General features: G+C 38.4%; 1 protein-coding gene across 1 annotated transcript in view; it reads right to left on the minus strand.

The window, feature by feature from the left end:
- Positions 1 to 12,083: 12,083 nt before the first annotated feature.
- Positions 12,084 to 18,042, minus strand: part of SORBS2 (sorbin and SH3 domain containing 2) — a gene marked incomplete at both ends in the record, with an annotated part of 69,979 nt that continues 64,020 nt past the window's right edge. Inside the window, 3 exons of the mRNA XM_080343848.1 lie at positions 12,084 to 12,145; positions 12,935 to 13,041; positions 16,045 to 16,094. Coding sequence (XP_080199974.1) covers positions 12,084 to 12,145; positions 12,935 to 13,041; positions 16,045 to 16,094 — 219 coding nt within the window. The remainder of the gene's footprint in view (positions 12,146 to 12,934; positions 13,042 to 16,044; positions 16,095 to 18,042) is intronic.

An 18,042-nucleotide genomic window follows, 5' to 3' on the forward strand; every position in this document is an offset into this window, starting at 1 on the left:
TAAAGGAGCAGTTGGGGCAGACATAAAATAATGACTAGCGTTTCAAAAAACCCTAAAGATCATCTTGAATGGGATGAGATGCTTCTCACATTAAGACACTGAAGTACTGTTCACCTTCATTTTTGGAAACTCAAGTCTGTAACTTGTTTGCAGATTTACTTATGCATGTATTGACTTCCCATTTGTGCTACTTAAGATTCTGATGAGTGCACTGGTTACCAGAGGTGCTGCTTCTGTCACGGAATTTCTACTGTGCCATTGCCAGTTTTACAGGGGTTAAATATTGTTGTGACTAGGGAGGAAAGTTCTTATTCTTTATTGGTTTCTTTGTGAGCCTGAAGTAATGTCAGCTCATGTTTTATTTATGGTTCCTAGCCAAAAAGTAAGTTGCAAAGCACTTCTCAAATTTTGTGTTTAATTGCTGCACTTCTCAAATTTCACACTTAATTACTTTTATGAGACTTGAATGTTTTTTCTGGGAGGATGAGTTTTCCTGTTGTGTATGGAAGAGAGTTTGCCCTTTGGTTCTGACAGCCTGTAGAAGTTCTGATGCAGAATCTTAAAGCTGACTGTGAGTAAGGAGTTGTTTTTCTTTTCGCCTCATTCACTTATCAGTGGTTCTGCTCCTTTTAATAGCTACAGTCAAACGTCACCTCCAAATTTGGCAAGCTGATGCCTTGTTTGCTTTAAAGCTAAAACCCATTTTGGCACTGGAAACTGAATAAGCTCATTCCGAAAGAGCAAAGTTGGAATTAAGTTAACAAGGCTGTGTGCCCAGCAGATAAGCCCAGTATGCTTCATAAATTAACATGCTGGCGCTTACATAGTTTTTTAACAATGTAAGGTAGCTGTTAAACTCTTTGGTGTGCTTGCCATTCAACATTACCTGAACAAATAATGCATAGAAATTATCAGATTTATGAAATCTCTTTTATGATACATACTATGGAGCAGCATTCATTAAAGTTAAAATACTTCATTATGTGTGTAATGACATGTGTCTGCAAGAACCATAACTCTTCAGACACTCAGCATTGCCTCTAATAAAAAGGAAAGTTTCATTTTGTATTTCTACAACAATTAGTCCTATTTCTTGATTTCAGCTTGGATTGTATGCATTTAGCTATCATTGAATATGTTTTTGCTACATGGAAACTTTAACCTCCTTGTCTTTTCCAGAGAAAAGCTTATCATAGTTATTAAAGGGACGGTGAAGAGATCAAGTGGGATCAAGAGACATCTCCTGTTCTTTCCAAACCATAGTGGTAAAATGTGAACCTTACCACTAGATTATTGTCAGTGGCTCATGGTGATTCTTACAAATGAGCTTTTCACTGGTTGTGTCTATGAACAGGCGCAAATGTGTGTTCTGGCAGATTATTCCCCCATATACAACTAACAAGCAGATGTTTTTGCCTTGCCTGCAGGCCCTAGTAGAAGTGGATGGGAGTGTTTTTTGGTGGCTTTATTGTTGTTTGTCTGAGACACTTTGCAGAAGTTGGGGTAGTTTCTCTACCCTAGACATCTTGGGAGGGTAGAGACTGTAGAGTTACGGTTTTCCCAGCTGCATGGGCTGAAAATGGAAGGGGTGCCTGTGTCTGTGTAGGCCAAAATAAATGTACAAGTGCTTTTAGTATGCCAGTGGTAGCTAACCATACATGTTTTCTTGTGCTGGGTTACATGATACAAGTCAAGTATTTGCAATGAACAGAAAAAGCTCACTGACAGCCCTTCTGGAGGAAGTAAGGTGATGGGGATCAGGGAAAACAGGTAGTGGAAGTGATGGAGGTAACATCAGCTCTTCTGAGGGGGTATGTTAACTTATAATTAATAAAACAGTGGCAATTTTAGATCCTTGGAAGCTGTTCGCTGTTTCAGATGTGACCCAGTCAGCTTCTGCTGCGTACATCTTGCTTAGACATTGCATCCGTGCTTTTTGGATCTGCATTTTGTCACTGCTATCCAAGCCTCAGTCACGGGATGCGCATTACTGTATCCACACTATTCAGAGACTTAAACTGGCACAGTTGCTGTGCTATGACCTTGCTATATTAGTTTATAGAAATATATGATGTAATTGTGGAAGTGTGATCATTAATGTGGAGTGACTAGAAACCCTGCAGAATTACCCTTCTTCTACTCCTTAACTAATCAAGATAAAAGGCAAATTACAGGAAAAGGAATATTTGTGTGGGGATTACCTATGCTGCTGCTGGAGAAGGAATTGATTTCCTTCAGTAGCACTTGATGTGACAAAAACTTCAGTGAATTTTGCAAAGTTCAAGACTTTAAGAATGGATCTGTAATACAATTTCTGTGACTAGAGAAAACTCTCCGGCAGGAGGCAGTAGAAGTGCTACTTGAGGAAAAACTGGTTTTTGAAGAGATGACCATTTCTTCTAGTCATTACTGGATGATAAGAAAAAGCTTGTGCTTCTTGAAGAAGTAAAACTATCAGCTCAAGATCCTGTGTATAGTGTAAGTATCTCTGTCCCCATGGAAACACTTCTCTGTGTGTGTATGTTTTCTCCCTTCTAGTTTATTTTTGTCAGTGAAAGTTTATATCTGGAAAAATATCAGAATTGAAGTGTCAAGAAAAGAACAGCAATTTCTTGGTAAAGAAGAAAATCCTCATGCTTGTATGGTTGTGATTTGTACTTTATTCCTGGCCTAAGATTTAGCCTTCCTCCAGATGATCTTTAAAGCAGGTTGTTTTTTTTTTAAAATTTTTTCAGATTATAATTCTCAAATTATTATCGCAATTTTGACTTATTGAGAATGCTTTCCATTGTAAACAAAAGATAATAAATGTCTGGGGATGCTACAGCTATCTACAAAGTACCTTTATGGAAGACAGAAGTGAGGTAGGAGGCAAAGCCGCCCATCCTGTCTGGGGATTCTTCTGAAGTTTCTCTCAGTTTTCATTCTAAGCAGTTTTTTTTTTAGTCTATGTCTTTATCCTCAGCTGTAAAATAGTGCTGGTTGATAGGGCCATTCAGATTCAGCAGAGCAGAGAGAAGTGCTTACAGAGAGCTGTACTCCAACAGCATGAATGCCAGTGAGAGTGTCCCTCTGGTGTTTCCCTTGGGCTTGCTGCAGGTTTTTGGAGGCATGTAGGCAATAGGAGAGACCATAAGGGATTCGAGTATGGTCCATGGTGGCTTATTCTTTGTCACTGAAGTTGACAGGTTTTTCCATTGACTGCTCGCTATGTGCTTGTGTGCATTTGAATGTATGAGAGAAAGATACCTTTAGTAACAGGTATTTACAGATATACAGTTGTTTTGTATTAGTCTACTGACCAAAAATCACTATCTGGGAAGCTTAGAAGGAAGAAAATAAAAAGTTTTCTTGGCTTGGTTCTGAGTACAGAGCAGTCCAGGGTTTCTCCAGAGCATGTGTCAAACTTTCAGATCAATACCTTGATCTATTTTCTTGTTTCCCAAGAGATGAGATTTCATACACAAACAAATGATAAGATAATGTGTAAGGCTACAGACATTTGTAGTCCAAGTGCCAAACCTTCTGAGTAGTCTTCTCTAAAAAGCAGGCATCAGAATTTCTCTTAACATACAATCATTGTTTTAGGTTCCATAAAGTGCTGTATTTGATATCTGTTTTTCTTTCACCTTGTGGTTTGGGTTTAATATTTTAACAGCAGTTGCTATGGAAGAGTTAGCCATGTTTATTGGGTCATGACAGACAGCAACAGCTGAAAGACAAATATGGTGTTCTGGTTTAAGTGTAAGGTGGGCCCTGAGCCAAAGATCCGCAGCGTCGGAATGTAGCTAGCCACAGAGCTGGATCCTCGGGCCTGACACACACTGCACTTACGCAGGCATAATGCTTAAATTTAGCTTATACTTCAAGTATTTTCCTTGTTACAAATTTTTATTCTGATTGTTAGAACACAGTCAGCTTGTCTGTGCCTATGAACTAGTTTAACAGCAAAAGAAAATACTGAATGGAAGTAAATAATTATGCGTTTCATACCTTGCCATGATTGGACTTTTTGCTCGCTTTTGCTCAGTGAAAGTAGGAGTAAGTGAAAACAGGTTTGAGAAATATTTGCAAAAGCTGGCTCTATTGTGAGAAAACATACAACCACAGCAGTGACAAAACCAGCAGAAACTTAACTATGACAAACTTTTCAGCTTTATTGACGTGTAATTAGTGCACACAATTCATTTTTATCTAGTTATTTTTTCCCTATGTTAAAGCAATGGTTAAGACATTAAGGGACCAGAATCCTCTTAGGATGAGTGCTGTACAAATGAGCTGCAGGAGGCTGATTCCTGTCTTGAAGCCTGAACTGTTTATGACCACTGAAAGAAACAGATAAAGGAAGAACATGTTGCAAATAATGAAGAAGGTTTGGATAGTAAGCAGTAGTTTCAGGATGCTACCATTTGTCAGTGATGTGTGCTATTGAAAAATCACTTTTTCTCTAACAGCTTAAAACCCAGCAGTTTTGTAATGGAAACTGTGATGATCAGAAATTATTATCTAATGGTGGCATAGTTTTGGGCCAATTCCTTTCTCTGACCACTTTTCTTTAGAGCTACTTTTGACTTAAATGATAGGTACAACAATTTTGCACCCCTCTATAGCAGTCTGCTTTCTTCAGAACATACATGTGGATAGGTCGCTAGCAGAGGGTTTTTTAAATGTTTCCCTGTGGGTTTGATGACATACAGCTTTCATACTTTCTGCTTCAGGTTGTGCTTAGTGCTGCTTTGTGCCTTGTGCCTCAGAGCTGGCTGTAGAAGCAGATGGAGTGTATCTATAAATAGTTCCTAGAGCTCTTCCATGGCACATGAGTATTGCCCTCTGCTACCTCAGACATACTGGACTCATTTGTTTGTTCTCTTTTATGGTTTAAGGAGGAAGGGGCTGATTCTCACCTGTTCAAATATTTTCAGTTACACGTGAAAAAAAACCCCATCTATAACAGATGAATCAGTGGTAGCGTAAGAAAAGCCTTCTAGTGGTTTTTAAGGCAGCCAGTGTTTGTACATGTTTCACATTACAGTTTGGAATGTTAACCCAGGGAAGCACGAGTTGGGTCTTTGCATGCTCAGGGTTTATCTAGCAAATCACAGTGACAGAAGCAGCGCGATGACCCGCTTAGAACGACATGTTCCGTCTCTTTAGTGTTCCCCATCTGCAGTGCTGCTTGCAGTTATATGCTTAACCCTGTGTCGAGAAAAAAATCTTGATGCAAACAATTGAAGGTTCGATTATTAATTTAATATGACAGTTCATTTCCTTGATTCTTAACTGGCACTTGTAGAGAGTCTTGAAATAAAATGCTTCCTTTTATTTTAATGTAAGACAGCCAAAAAAGTCTTAAAGGACCAAATTATTTAAGATATTTAAATAGCAAACTACTGTTCAGATCAGTTGGAGCTAGAGCTAGGCACCCAAAGTGGACCCATGTGAATATAGGACCATCTCTTGCAAAGGGAAACAATTGCTTGTGACAGAGAAGTGTATCTATCTCCTCCCTTTTGTGGGTTGTATCAAGAGTCACTATGTGTAACTATCTGGGTTTTTTTCACTGGTGGAAATAAATAATTACATTATTCTTGCAGTATTTTTAAAAGCGATTTACTGATTTCTCTGATGAATGGAAAATGTAGGAGGACTACTTTGCTATGCATGTATGTGGGTCACGAACTAATGGCTTTCAAGTTTGTTATTTGTGTTGGCAGCAAGAAACGTAAATTGTTGAGATGTGAGTATCTGTACTGAGGGTAAACCTAGCAACGCATTTCTGGTTGCCAGTCAACACTCTCCCTGGTCCCTCCCCCCCGGTGTCACGGTGTCACTTGTGATGTAATGCCGTTCTGCTGAAGTGGAACCCTCTGTGCACCTGGTCTGTAAATAGATGTGACATCACTATACAAAGGCTGCTCAAAAAATTGCTATTGGACAGTTACTGGAGGCATTAGAGCTATTTTAGTAAGAATGCTTCTAATTTCTCGTAGTATTAAATAGTCTGGTAACATAGAACTTTGCTGCTTCTCTATGGCTCTTGAAGAAACAGAAGTTAAACACCAGAAGGCATAATTCTGTAATGCTTTATATATGGGATTCGCATTGATGGAAATGAAACAGGAGCTGGGAGTTCTGGGTGCAGAGCTGCTAAAGAACTACAGTGCACAGTGTAACCAGCCCACAGGATAACACTAAAAATTGTACCTGCAGGATTGTTCAGGCTCTTCCCTGGTTTCACCACGGCATCTTAACCTAGAAACTTCCATTATTCTTTTTGTGTTTAAGAGGTGAGAGAAGATGTGTGAATGAGAACCTATATGTCACCAGTGCAGGAATTAATTCATTCTTTTGTTTCCTTTTCAGTGGATTTCTGTCATATTCTGCATAGATATATATAAACATATTTTTAAGTTTTCAAGAGAATGTGACTTCGTTATATTGTTGAGAATAATAGATTCTATTGGACATTTTTTAGCTGGGATTTAGGAACTTAACTATCTGGCATTTTCTTGCATCCAGGTAAATAAATAGCATGATGTTGATTGATTGCCTGAGTTGCAGAAGAAAGCCTTATTAAATTAATCTTCCCTACTTATTGCATATGGATGAGGTACCAATTTCTACATGTTGATCTTGCAAGTTCCCTGCTCCATAAAATTGGCGGATTCAGGTCTCAGTCTGATACTTGCTGGATGTAACAAGGGGTTTGGGGCTTTAAACATGTTTAACAATTGAATTATTGGCCCTTTCAATGTGCTTTTGCAACTTTGAAGCCACATATGATTTTACTTTAAGTTAACTTGCCAGTTAGCTACTTGAGAAGGGAATTATCTGCTGCGCTGAGTGGTGGGAGCAGTTAAAGAAGCAGTTTCTGGTCTCTGCCTGCACTCAGACTTTCAATACAATAAAAGCAGCCCAAACTGGACATTCAGTTGCTTCAGTGCTTCTCTTGAGCAATTTTATTTTCAAGCAACTGTATTAGCAATACTGTGGGTTCTCTTGGCTTCAATGGAGTTAGCTGTTAACAGGAGCAAAGGCAGGATTTCACCATCTAACTATAAATGCTGTAAGGTAATATACTTAGCAATGACCTAAGGTCCTTCTAGAGCTACTGACTTCATGTTTCAAGTCTCCCATCAGCTCGTGTGCTGCTTTCCAAATTCACAGGAAGCACCTCGTGTTCCTGTCCGGGTTCCGTACATCAGCATTTAAAAGGCAACTAGTAAATACCAGGCATCGCAGAATGGCAACATGCTTTGCTTTGGCACGGGTGACAGAATGTTAAACCTGCTGGGGCGACCCTTCGCTTAGTTTGGGATATAGATCATTGCCCTGAACTGCTCACGCATCTGTCTCCCTGGCTTGTTGGTGTCTTGTGGGCTTTCCTGTTTAAAGAGGCCTTTGCCTCAACAGCAAACGCATGGCTGGCTGAAGGGTAAGGCAGTGGAATCTACTCTTTTTTTGGGGGCTGTTCTGGTTACTTTACCTATTTGTCTGTAATGTAGCACAACTCTGCAACAAACCTGATTTCATGTGGACTGACATAGACTTTCCTCAGTCTGCTAACACAGCTGCCAATCCTAATAGAAATCAAGATGTATGTGACATATCCTGACAAGATAAAGGAAAATTGGATCGATACATATTTTTTTTTTTTTAGAAAAATCCATATTTGAGGCTTTTAATTGATTTGTTCTGGTCTCTTCCTAGATATTAAACAGGCTGGCCTCTAATTCTCCAGGTCTCCTTTCTTCTGACCTTAAGGACAAAGCACCACTTAGTACTGGGGGGTCTCCTTCATCAATTTACATTGGCGTTTAAGAGAAAGCTCAGAAAAATCCTTCAGTCTGTTCCTTGAATAGTGTAGGTGGGATTTCAGTGGACTTAGCTGATTTGAATATATTTGGTTTATCTGGATATAACTTTAGTATTTCTGTGTTTTTTGACTAAAATATTAACACTGCAGTATTTCCTGAAGTGTCAATGACTTGCTATTCTTATTATAGTGATGTGTCTTTTCCCTTTCTTCATCTCCTTTGCAATTACCAAAGAGGGTGCTATTTCATCCCTTACCCACTCAGACCCTTAACCTTTCAGAATTTTCTTTATATTAGTGAGACTACATCAACCAGCTGATGTTGTTATGCTATTTTTTTAATAGAAAAAGACTATTAAAGCACAGTACTTCCTACATCTTACAGGTCCATGGCACAAAGCAGAGCTTTAGTGATGTCCCAGATCCCACTCTGGGTCACCAGCAAACAGAAAGGACAAACCACATGAAGTTTGAGTGTATATTCCAGTATTTGGTTATAGGCCTGTAAGAAGACATGCATGTGGAAAGGTACACTTACCTCAGTGATAATAGCACTGACTAAATTTGGTCTTGTCCAAATTGAAAGCACTCCCAGCACTGATGACGTTTACGCTGACAAAAGGAATGTATCTGCTTGAGTTTTAACAGCAGTCCCTGGTCTGAAAATGTCAACTTTGCTTACAGGAAGGTTAAGCTCTATACTTGTGTATTTATTTAGGGGTGTTAAGTGGTTTTGCATTTTCCAGCCCAACTATTGTAAGGACAAAGCTGAACATGAATCAGACTTGAAGTGTAAGTTGGAGAATGACCTATTAGAGAGCAGTGTAGGGGAAAGGGACCTGGGTGTCCTGGTGGACACCAGGATGACCATGAGCCAGCACTGTGCCCTTGTGGCCAAGAAGGCCAATGGCATCCTGGGGTGTATTAGAAGGGGGTGGTTAGTAGATTGAGACAGGTTCTCCTTCCTCTCTACTCTGCCATGGAATATTGTGTCCAGTTCTGGGCCCCTCAGTTCAAGAAGGACAGGGAACTGCTGGAGAGAGTCAAGCGCAGGGCAAAAAGGATGATTAAGGGAGTGTAACATCTCCCTTATGAGGAAAGACTGAGGGAGCTGGGTCTCTTTAGTTTGAAGGAGACTGAGGGGTGACCTTATTAATGTTTACAAATATATAAAGGGTGAGTGTCACAAGGATGGAGCCAGGCTCTTCTCAGTGACAACCAATAGTAAGACAAGGGGCAATGGATTCAAACTGGAACACAGAGGTTCACTTAAATTTGAGATGAAACTTCTTCATAGTGAGGGTGACAGAACACTGGAACAGGCTGCCCAGGGAGGTTGTGGAGTCTCCTTCTCTGGAGACATTCAAAACCTGTCTGGACACTTTCCTGTGTTACCTCATCTAGGTGTTCCTGCTCTGGTGGGGGGATTGGACTAGATCTTTTGAGGTCCCTTCCAATCCCAAACATACTGTAATATAAGTTATTCTTGTCCAAATGCAGGTTGCTGTTGTCCTGCATTCTTCAGTGCTTGGGAGGAGGCAGCCCAGCAAAGGTGGCCAGTGTGGCTTGAAGGAGCGGGACCAAAGAGCTACTCTGAGGCACTCACAGTGATGTGTTACCAGCTGGTGGGGATAAAAACCCAAACAAACAACAAAATAATCAAAATAACCAAACTAAACCAAACCAACTAAGGCAGCTGCTTGCTTCCTTTGCCTTTTGTTGCAGGTTTTGGTATTATTAAACAGTTGTTCCTTGCCAGGCAGAGACATAAGTGTGGAATAATGCAGTGTTGCAGACAGAGTCCCAAGTATAAGATGCTCCTCAAATATCTGTATTTTCCTTAAATCTTGCTTCTATGGTGTCACTTTGCACAGGAGGTCTTTTTTGTTTTTGTTAAAGGAGAAGATTATGGTGTGGGAACTTTTGCCAGCTACAAAGGGTTTACCATTGTGTATTTTACTTTTGTACTTCTGGAGTGAAGGGCGGCTCTGGCAAAACAAATACTATCTCAGATGAGGACAGCCAATGCAGAAAGTCCAGGAGGTGCTTTTGCACTGAAGTGTTTTAGGGGTGCACTGAAGTGGAGCAGCTGAGACCTGTGTAGGTAATGCTGGTAATCTATAGATAGAAGTAGTATATGTTTGGTGGTGGGGCAAAAAAAAAAATCTCTGTACAAGCCAAAACTATTTGCATATAAGCTTGAAGAGTTAATTGCTTTGCAACACTTAAGTAACACTTTACATGTATTTTGAGAAATGATGGGGGAAACAGTTGTGTACTCCAAGCAAAATTTATTAGAAGTCTATTCAAGAAAAAAAAACCACAGAGACCTTTTGCTTGTAGGAATTCAAAGTCAGTGACCTGAAAGCCAGGTATGAAAAACCTGTATTTTTCTAAAATCAGATACAGAGTAGAAACAGTACTTTTTAAATATCACAGGCAACAGATATTTAAGTCTTCAATCATAAATGGCATCAAAGATAGGTATTAATCTCACAGCAAAGCTGCATGCAGATCTAGTTTAAAATTGAAAGCCTTTGAGTATAAAGCTTTTGCCATGAAATCTGCAATAATAAAGGTATGCTGCACAAAGATGTTTCTTTACCTTTGTCTTAATGACATTTCTCAGTAATAAAGACATATGTACATTTAGATTTGGCTGGTAAACCATATTTTAATTAATAAAATCTTGCATAAAACGCTATCTTACAGAATTGCACTATCCAGATGTGCTTATGGTAAATAGAGCAAGAAAAGAAAAATGTGTTGAAATGTTCTGTATGTGAAGAGGGCAAAGATCAAATAAGGAACTTAAATTTTTTAAAATCAACAACCAAATGGCTCTGTACAAAAAAGCAAACATATGTACAAAATGCTACAGACACTACATACATTTTTGATAATTTCAATCCTTTACCCATGAGAAATGCACTAGAAGCTTTTGCCATCTATAAGGTGCTGAAGAAACCAAATCTGATTTTTTTTTTTTTCATTTTTATAAAGCCATAGTCAAGTCATTATTATCCTGTGCCTTAATTTCATTTGCTAATTACATTTACCTTTGCTTATGGAAAACACATGTTTTCAAATACTTGTTTCATTCAGGAAAAAAAACAACCCAAACAAACATCTAAAATGCATCAGTTTTAACACTTGTGATGTTTTTTTTCCCCGTACTAAATTCCTAAAAAGAATGTGTAACTCAGGTTTCATTACCATACATACATATATATATATATAGTGAAGAAAATCAGTACATGATACTTGTGAATATTTTCAGGTGGCTATGTTAGGAAAAATAAAAACCCAAACAAACCAAACAAATCAAACCCAACAACCCTTTGCACTAACACTGTTTACTTCCTGCTTCTTAAAACTCCCAATAAGTAAAAACACTAACCTCTCAAATTTCGTGTTGCTTACTATTACAACGTTTTGATTACAACCATTTAATATGAGACAGTGGTAGCAGGTTATTGTTGTCTACGCTTATATCATTGTCTGTCTCTTTATTAAATCCTCTCTCTTGAGGTTTTATGACTCTTGCACTTCTTACCTTTTCACAGAGGACACTACAGCTTTATTAGGGGAAAAAAGAAAAAAGGTTTAGCCAATACCATTGCACTCATTCAGAACACTTGCAGTTCTTCCATTTTTTTCACTACGCTTGCTTGAGATTTTACAATCACTGTGCATATGTTACAACATACAAGTGCAGGCAAAAAAATCTATATTATAATTTGTCATACATTGTAAACCAGTACAGTAGGCAAACCTGTGACACGGCAAAATGAAAGCAACAAATGCTGCTAAGCTAATAAGAATGTGGAAATTTAAACAATGTTGTTTTTTTAAGAGCAAACAGCAACTTTCCCCTGTATTACATGTATGTTGAAAAAATCCCATCAGACTCCACGACAGTACCACAAATGTCCAAGCCATGAACAGTTCTTCCCTCCTGCCCACCCCATGGCAATTCATCTGTGTACCTGTCATCAGGCTTTTCCTACTGTTTCAAATTAAAAGACTTCAAAGCAGGGAGTATTTAAATGTTGAAACGGTTCCTCTTGTTTCTGAAAAGCTTAGTTATTCACACTGTGGTCGTTGCTGTAATACTGCTGGAACGGTTTGGCGGGTGGGATGGGATGAGGATGAACTAGATGGCCTCTACTTGAGACTGCAAGCAAGAAAACAGAAGGCCAGCGTAGCATGTTTTCTAGCAGCTTTATGCAGATGTGTTGCAGCATAAATAAGTAGAAAAAAAAATTCACAGCCTCTTGACATAGTTTCCAGGGAAAGTACCAAAGAATTTGGTTCTTCTCGAGGTTCCTGAAATTAGAAGCAATAGATGAAAGATGGGAATAACAACAGGAAATCACTATGTAAGCATGGCCTTTAAATTTTTATGTTTAACATTGCACAAACAGAAATATCTACAATTCTTTATAACTTCAAAAAGTTACTCTAAATTTCATTTGTGAGTTGTGAGTTTTAACAAATTATAACTGCAGGAAGGAAAAAGCAAACAGAGGCTTATTTGATTAAATTGTTAGACCAGATTAAAAGCTGTGCTAAAATTTTGACTTTGTATATAGAAATTATTTATTTTCAACAATATCAAGTCTATTTAAATAATTTGAATTTTTGAAATGCTGAGGACTAGTTAGATGATTGTTAGCCACTGTGTGCATGAGTCTATGAAATGATTAAGCCACTTTATCTAGGCCTAGATATGAAATCTCTGTTTGTTCAGTAATACTTGGGCCTCGCAAGTAGTTAATTCTGCAGATGTACTCATGCAAGTAAGACTTATGTTACCTGGTCTTTATAAAGAGAGCAGTAATACATAGTCCATTTTATGTCACATCAGAATGACAACAGTGCTGTATGACAAACTGGAGGTGCACATGTCAATTTGTGTTCTTCAATCCCAAAAGAAACAAGTGAAAAAGTCACCTACAGATTTTAGTGGATTTTGGTTGGGGTTTCTCCTGATAAAGCCAGGTCCAGGTTTCTTATGCTGAATAGCAAAAATTAACTTATTTAAAAGACATCGAGCAAAGAGGGCAGCAAAGCTCAGGGAAAACAAAGAAAAGCAGCAACCAAATTAAAACATACCCACAAACCATCCATCATCACATTTTTCCATCACATCAATGACATCTCCCTCTCTCAGCTCCAATTCATCTTCATTCCTAGGAGTATAGTTATATAGAGCCTGAAACCTTGAATAGGACAAATGATGCATTTTAAAAAGAAGTAAGAGTTCTTCGCACCTTTGCTGACGTAAAGGTGCTGGTTTAAACATTAACTAATAAGTAAACTTGTAAATACATGGGGAAATGGTTTATTTTGCCTGGTAAGCTTCAGAGCTAGGTACTTATAGTAAATAAAACTTTATTGGAAAGGTAGCTCATCATTCACTAAAGACTGGGGACTCGGGGCAAACCTTATGGCTCCTCAACCAGTTGCTTTAAACACCGTAGGTTTTTTTTTAAGTATTATTTTGTAGTTGAGTTAAAAACCAGAGGACTTCTAGAGGGGAGTCTGTATATGCACAAGCCTTTTAATTCCCTGTGATCAGCACCTAAAACTTTGGCTCTGCCTTTAAGCGCCAGAAAGCTGAACCCAGGGTGCATGTTCTCTGCCCCAGCTGAGCAAAGTGCCACAGCAGAGGTCAGTGCCCGGTGTCCTTCTGCAGTGGGTGGAGGAGGGTGACCAGAAGCCCGGCTCCCACATGTGCCACTGTGACTGGGGGACTTGTCTGGATGCTGCAGTGGCAGCTGCTGGGGGAGACCTGGCACTACAGGGCTCTGCGTGCAAAAGAGGTGCCTGCCTCTGTGGGGAAGGTGGAGAGTAATTGCTACTTGGGAACATACTGCCGTAACCCCTTCCTGGTTAAAAACACCCCTCTATATACATACATACATACATATATGTATGTATGTAAAAAAAATCTCTGAGAGTGAGGGAGAGGCTTGAATCAGATCAGAGGATACAAGGATGGAAACTGAAATGGTATTCAGACACTGACTTGTACCTCCACCCTGGCTAGGGGCTGCAGATTGAAGGATCTGAGGTGGATAAATGAAAGACATGAGATTCCTAAATTTATCATCTTATACTCCTTGTCAGCTTTTAACTGAGTTTCCCGGAATTGAAAGAATGGCAATAAACTTGTAATAGGGGGAACTAAAGGTGCTTGGGCTGAGAGCCCAAGGGAATATTGCTGCAAAACCCCATGAGTCCTGCAGAGTCAGAATCTGCCTTTTTCTCACCATCTGTGCCCCAGCCTGTGACTGTGTAAAGGAGCAGGGTGCAACTGCAGAAATTGTACAAAGCAAACACTCTTGTTTTCAAAATAATGAAACAAAACATAATCATGTCCACTGTTCCCTCTTAACAACAGTCAACTGACTTTAAAACTTTAATGCCATTATACTTGCCCCAATAAAAACAAAATAACTCTCCCTTTGAAGTGCTGATACTGAATATTTCCATTAGCTCTGTATTATTCAGGCTTAAATGAAATGCTTATTTCAGTAAAAAACTCCTGCTACTGAAAGTCCCATTCTAAAAACCTATATACAGATGGGTGCTAGGCTTAGTGTAATGATGGTCATAATGAATAAACTAGACCTATTTTTCACATAGCTGGTTTGGAGAAAAACAATGGAGAAAAAATGATTTTAATTTAGTTTCTCATGACTGGCAGTTATCTCCTCAAATCTGAAAAGTCTAATTTTATATTTTAATCACAGTAACAAAATGGAATTGGACTGGTTATTTAAGCAATTAACTCTGGTAATTTGTGTAGCAGGAGTAAGAACAATCTGTTCTTAGCTAAATGGCAATAACATTTTCTGTCATGCTTGTCATTATTCCAGGAAAGCAGAGCTATGATGATATTCCAAAACTGATTAAATGCAGCTTCCAAAGGTACAGGAGTTGCAGATGCCATGTATCACGAATAGGATTGAAGCCAATTGCCTACTCAAATACAGTAACAGGAAATTCCCAGTTAGCTTTCTTTGTACTTTAGAAATTTAGTCATTTCTAGATAATCAATTTTAATAACTCCTTTGTTGTATTTTCATTCTCTCTTTGCTAATCTAAGACTTTCTTAAATACAAAATGTCTACTACCTTTTACAACACTAACAGAATACACATTTAAGATGAAGAATGGTTGGTTGGCAATTTAAATATATTTCTATTTTTAATTTTAAGAATAAGTAACTTTAGTCCTGAACTACCTAAACTATATTGAACCAAATTAATTAGATAATTATTGCATACAAAACAGAGCTAGTTGCTTCAGTACGCTCAACAATACTAACAGGACCTTGTGGTTTTAGTGAGATTAAAACCAAAATGTCCAATTGTCATTATATATTATTGGTGGTATATTTCTTTGGTAATATTTTGTCCCTCTCTTCTCTCTTGACATTTCTTCAAGTGACTAACAGGTAAACTTTTAAATATTTTTACATGCTAAGCCTTCATAACATTTAGAACTCCTCTAATAAGAGCATTCTCCAATGTGCTCTGACACTAGCGGGACCCAAGCGGACTGGGGGGAAAAAATAAAGAAAATCAAAACAATCTTGCACCAAACTTCCATTTTAACAGTCAGTAATGAAACAGCCCTTACATGTTTTATCCCAAGTGCTTAGTTGGTTTTTTTTTTTGTGAAAATAAGACTTGAAATCAAGGTTCTCTAGTTTTCAGAAAGGCTTTCTTGTATCTTATTTTTAAGTTGCACACCTAGATTACACAAAAAAAGGGTGAGCCTGTGTTCCTGTGATCAACATTATCAAGTTACTATTTTCTCTCAGTTCACATCCAGAACTGTTTCTGAATAATTTGTGTCAAGTGAGTAAAGCAGATGAGTTGAACCAATGTTAAATCTTTAATTGACATTCTGCTGAGATGTAAAAATTGAAAGAATAAAAAAAGTTAAACTTTTATTTTACAAAACTATCATCCCTTTAAAGTATAATGATGGGGAACTGTAAGTTGGCACGTCTGTCTGAGTTTGATGTAAATTAAACTACTAAAGCTTTGCCCTCTGGTACCTTCTTGGGTCTCTTCCTACATCATGCAATTATCTGTAAATTTCTGAAATCTCTTCATAATTGTACTTGGCAGGTTAACAAATTATTTGACAATGCCCTGGCTACTGCTGAAATATTAGGATTTGGTTGAGTAGACAAGAAATATACTTACGGTTCCCCCCCACTCTGTATGTTTTCATGAGCAAGCACAGGGCGCTGTGGCTGAAATGAAATGATGTGAAATGTAATAAAGATTTATAGTCTAAGGTCCAAATAGTTGGACAGGGGCATGATACGTAGTTGTTTGAGAGCTCCACCTTGCGTAAAACAACATCCCTCCCGCCCCCCGCTCCAACTCACAACAAATCTTCAAGAGACATAGCAAGCAACAGAATCTTGGCAGGTTTAAAGATCTGATATTTGGAAGACATAATAAAAACTAAAACAAAACTCTGAACTATATCAACAGTCCCTTCTATTTCTAGTGGAGAAGAGAGTTGGAATAGAACCCTGCTGCCTCTTCACTGTGAAACAAACAGCATTAGAAAAATCAAATACAACAGATGAACATTACACATTCATTGGGTGAGGCACACTTTTAGGTAAGCAGAAATAAAATCTCCTGTACGTAATGGCAGAATTTGAAATATTCATAGACAAAAACCATACCAATTTACATTACACACACACACATACACAACATGCTATGCTTAATTAATTCTGTTTCATCTTAAGGGGGAGCATAAAGCCATGCAGGCTGTTGGGAGGCAAAGAACAGAAACAATTTTTGAAAGAATGCATGTAATTGTGTGAAAATGACAATGCCTTTACTTCCGAGGAAAAAGTAGTTTGTATTTCCAGTGCAAAGCTTTATGAAAGGAACTACTTTCCTTTCTAATAGAGCATTACCTGCCACTAATATCCAATGAATCTGGACACAATGGAAATGAAAAATATTAACCAACTACAGAAGATATATCCTGCTTAGAAAGACATTGACTTCTACCCATTACAGTCTGGCTGGGGCCAGAAACAGCTCAGGAACAGCTGCTTGGAGAGCTCTTGATGTGAGCAGTGACCATAATCTCTGTTGACTGAGGATACCCTGTCGTCGTGCTGTGGAGCCTGCCAGTCTGATACAAGTCTGGGAACTGTATCTGTTTTGGGAGTGTGGATGTCAAACACAGCTCATAGCACTTGCTTTGGTGCAGTGAGTAAACTGCAACCTGATCTTGAAGCCATGGGATTTGTCTATTGCTCCATAGTTCTCTCTTTCCCAGGTTTGACTATTTCAGTTCATCTTGCTTCGGTTTACTCCTGAAGATGACACAATCTTCCACGAGAGAATGTTGAGATAACCCCAGCCTGACGATATAAATTAAATATTCAAATGTGCTTCCCTCCTACCCCCCTCCCCCCACAAACCCCCCAGTGTCTCCAGATGAAATTGAAGTAGGTAAATTTATTTTCATCATGTTTTTATAAGTACATGCAGAAAATATTGTGAATATTCTCCACCTCATTCTACAGTCTGTAGAGTATAATTTTTAAAAGGTGCCTAAAGATGCAGGCAGATAGATTACAGAACTTTTATTCATATTAATGACAGCTAGATGGGAAAGAGGTTTTCAAAGTTAAAAACCAAATTGTTTACACTCTTTGATTCTCTTGTCCCTCTCATCTAACTCTCCTCAGCCAGTGTAAAAGACGGATATCTTTTTAGTGAAGAATCCAACAATAAAGATTGCAAATTAGACATTTTAGTTCTTAGTAAATCCCCTTCAACAGCTGTCTTCTTAAGCAAGAGAATATTCTACTGGGCAGATTCGTTGGTATTTGGACTGGGATATGACATTATTCTCTGCTAATCTTTCATCAGGTCTGTAACTGAGCTGAATACCAAAGGTAGTCAGAGATGCAAGAGAACGAAGGTTACGGATTTTTCTTGCAAACAATAAAAATGTCCTAAACAATACTGCAAATGACTTATGCTTTGAACATATACCAAGGAAGAAATTAGGTAGGTTGGTATTATCATCCTTTTCTGCATGTGCTTCAATGCTTTAAAACATTTTATTGCTAGTTAGCTACTGTAGAAACAGATGATAGAAAATCAAGGTGAATGAAGATTTTCAGCTGTTACTGCTACAAAGAAAACTGATGGAATCAG

This window comes from Nesoenas mayeri (genome assembly GCF_963082525.1).
Source record: "Nesoenas mayeri genome assembly, chromosome: 4".
Lineage (NCBI taxonomy): Eukaryota > Metazoa > Chordata > Aves > Columbiformes > Columbidae > Nesoenas > Nesoenas mayeri.